The 1,672-nt window shown below is 41.3% G+C and overlaps 1 protein-coding gene across 1 annotated transcript in view; it reads left to right on the forward strand.

The window, feature by feature from the left end:
- Positions 1 to 1,466: 1,466 nt before the first annotated feature.
- Positions 1,467 to 1,672, forward strand: part of BICRA (BRD4 interacting chromatin remodeling complex associated protein) — a gene marked incomplete at both ends in the record, with an annotated part of 3,007 nt that continues 2,801 nt past the window's right edge. The window contains one exon of the mRNA XM_009644594.2: positions 1,467 to 1,532. Within this exon, the coding sequence (XP_009642889.2) occupies positions 1,467 to 1,532 (66 nt within the window). The remainder of the gene's footprint in view (positions 1,533 to 1,672) is intronic.

Raw genomic sequence — 1,672 nt, forward strand, 5'->3', positions numbered from 1 at the left:
ACGTAACAACCCTACGTGAGGGAAGTCCTTGACTCGACAACCCTACATGAGGGAAGTCTTTGACTCTACAACCCTATGCAAGGGAAGTCTTTGACTTCATAACCGTACGCGAGGGAAGTCTTGGACTCGACAACCCTACATGAGGGACTCGACAACCCTACGTGAGGAAAGTCTTTAACTCAACAACCCTACAATTAGTTTTTAAAAGCTAGCATTTTAGAACTTTATTTTAAATGTAGAAAGATGAGAAAAACAAAAGACTATCACAAGCTGGATTCCACTGGAAACCCCCCCATGAATAAATGCTCACTCTACATAGTGTTTCTTTTTCATTACGAAGCATAGGAAACATTCAGGGTCTGCGCTTCATGGTACCTGGTGTAATTGAAGCTTGCAAAGGAAGACAGAGCTGAAACAAAGAGCTTATAAGTAGTATCAGAAAAAGTAGTGAAAAAGCATATCACATGGCAAAGAGGAAACTGGAAAAATGGCGCAAGGAAAAAGCAAAGGGAGCTTGTAACAACATCAGTGAAGGATCAAGCAGGAATAAATGCTGGGAAAGAAGATAAAAATGTTGATAAGTACAGGAAAAGTCAGAAGTACGAAGCATATAAATAAAATCGTACTGGAGGATTAAGGCCTGGAGAAAATTAGACAAAAAGAAATCAACTAGAAGAGATAATGACATAAAGCTACTTGAACAAGTCAATGAAAGACCTTCAAGGCCAGCTGGAATTCTCAGCCAACCTACTGCTTTCCTTGGTATAAAGTCACAAAACTTTGCTTCCAAAGCTTAGCTTGGAACTCTAATGTGTCATCTTCTCATCCTGAATCAGAGGGAACTTGAAGCTTCCTCACAGGGAGTCTGCAGTGGCCATTCTTAATTTTTCTTATAGAGAGATGAGGGAAAAATATGTAGATGTGGCATACAAGAGAGGGCAAAAAGAAAGAAGTAACTGTAGAGGCAGAAGATTGTAAATTAGAATAACATTTGTCTGATTCATGTAGGCATTTAGTGATACAGATATTGATGGTGTACTTAAATGCAGATGGTTTTGCATTCTCAGTTCTATCTGTTAATATATGGTCCAATCATCGTTATTTATTCTTTATAATAATCACATTTAACCATTTGAGCATCAGTGACACTTTGTGGGAGTGATTGTCGTGGTTTAACCCGGCTGGGGGGGAGGACCACCCCCCCCCCCCCCCCCCCGCGCGGAGCAGCCAGCCGGGATTTTGGGGCACTTTGAGCCCAAACGGGGTGCCAGGAGGCCGGGGGGCGGGGAGGGATTCTGCCCCACCGCTGCCCCCTGCTGAGAGCTCGCTCGCCGGGGGGGAGGTGCCCGGCACCACTGCACGCGCCTTTTTTTTTGGTTGTTTTTTGCCTTTTTTTTTCATTTTTTTGGTTTTTTTTTCCCCATACCGTACCTACAGAAAGTAAATTAAAATCTTTTTAATTACAGATTGACAGTGATGATCTCCTGGACAACACAGGAGATGCAGCCAGTGCCTTTTTTGAAGGTGCTGGGGTATGTATTTTTTTTAATTTATACTTGGGGGAGCGTCAGCTTAGAAACCTTTCCCCTTTTTTGTTGCTTTTTTTCCTCTTTTTTTTATAATTTTTTTCTTTTTAATTTTTTTGGTTTTTTTATTTTTTTTTTGGTTTCAC

This window comes from Egretta garzetta, unplaced genomic scaffold (assembly GCF_000687185.1).
Source record: "Egretta garzetta isolate BGI_Z169 unplaced genomic scaffold, ASM68718v1 scaffold1198, whole genome shotgun sequence".
NCBI classification, from domain to species: Eukaryota; Metazoa; Chordata; class Aves; order Pelecaniformes; family Ardeidae; genus Egretta; species Egretta garzetta.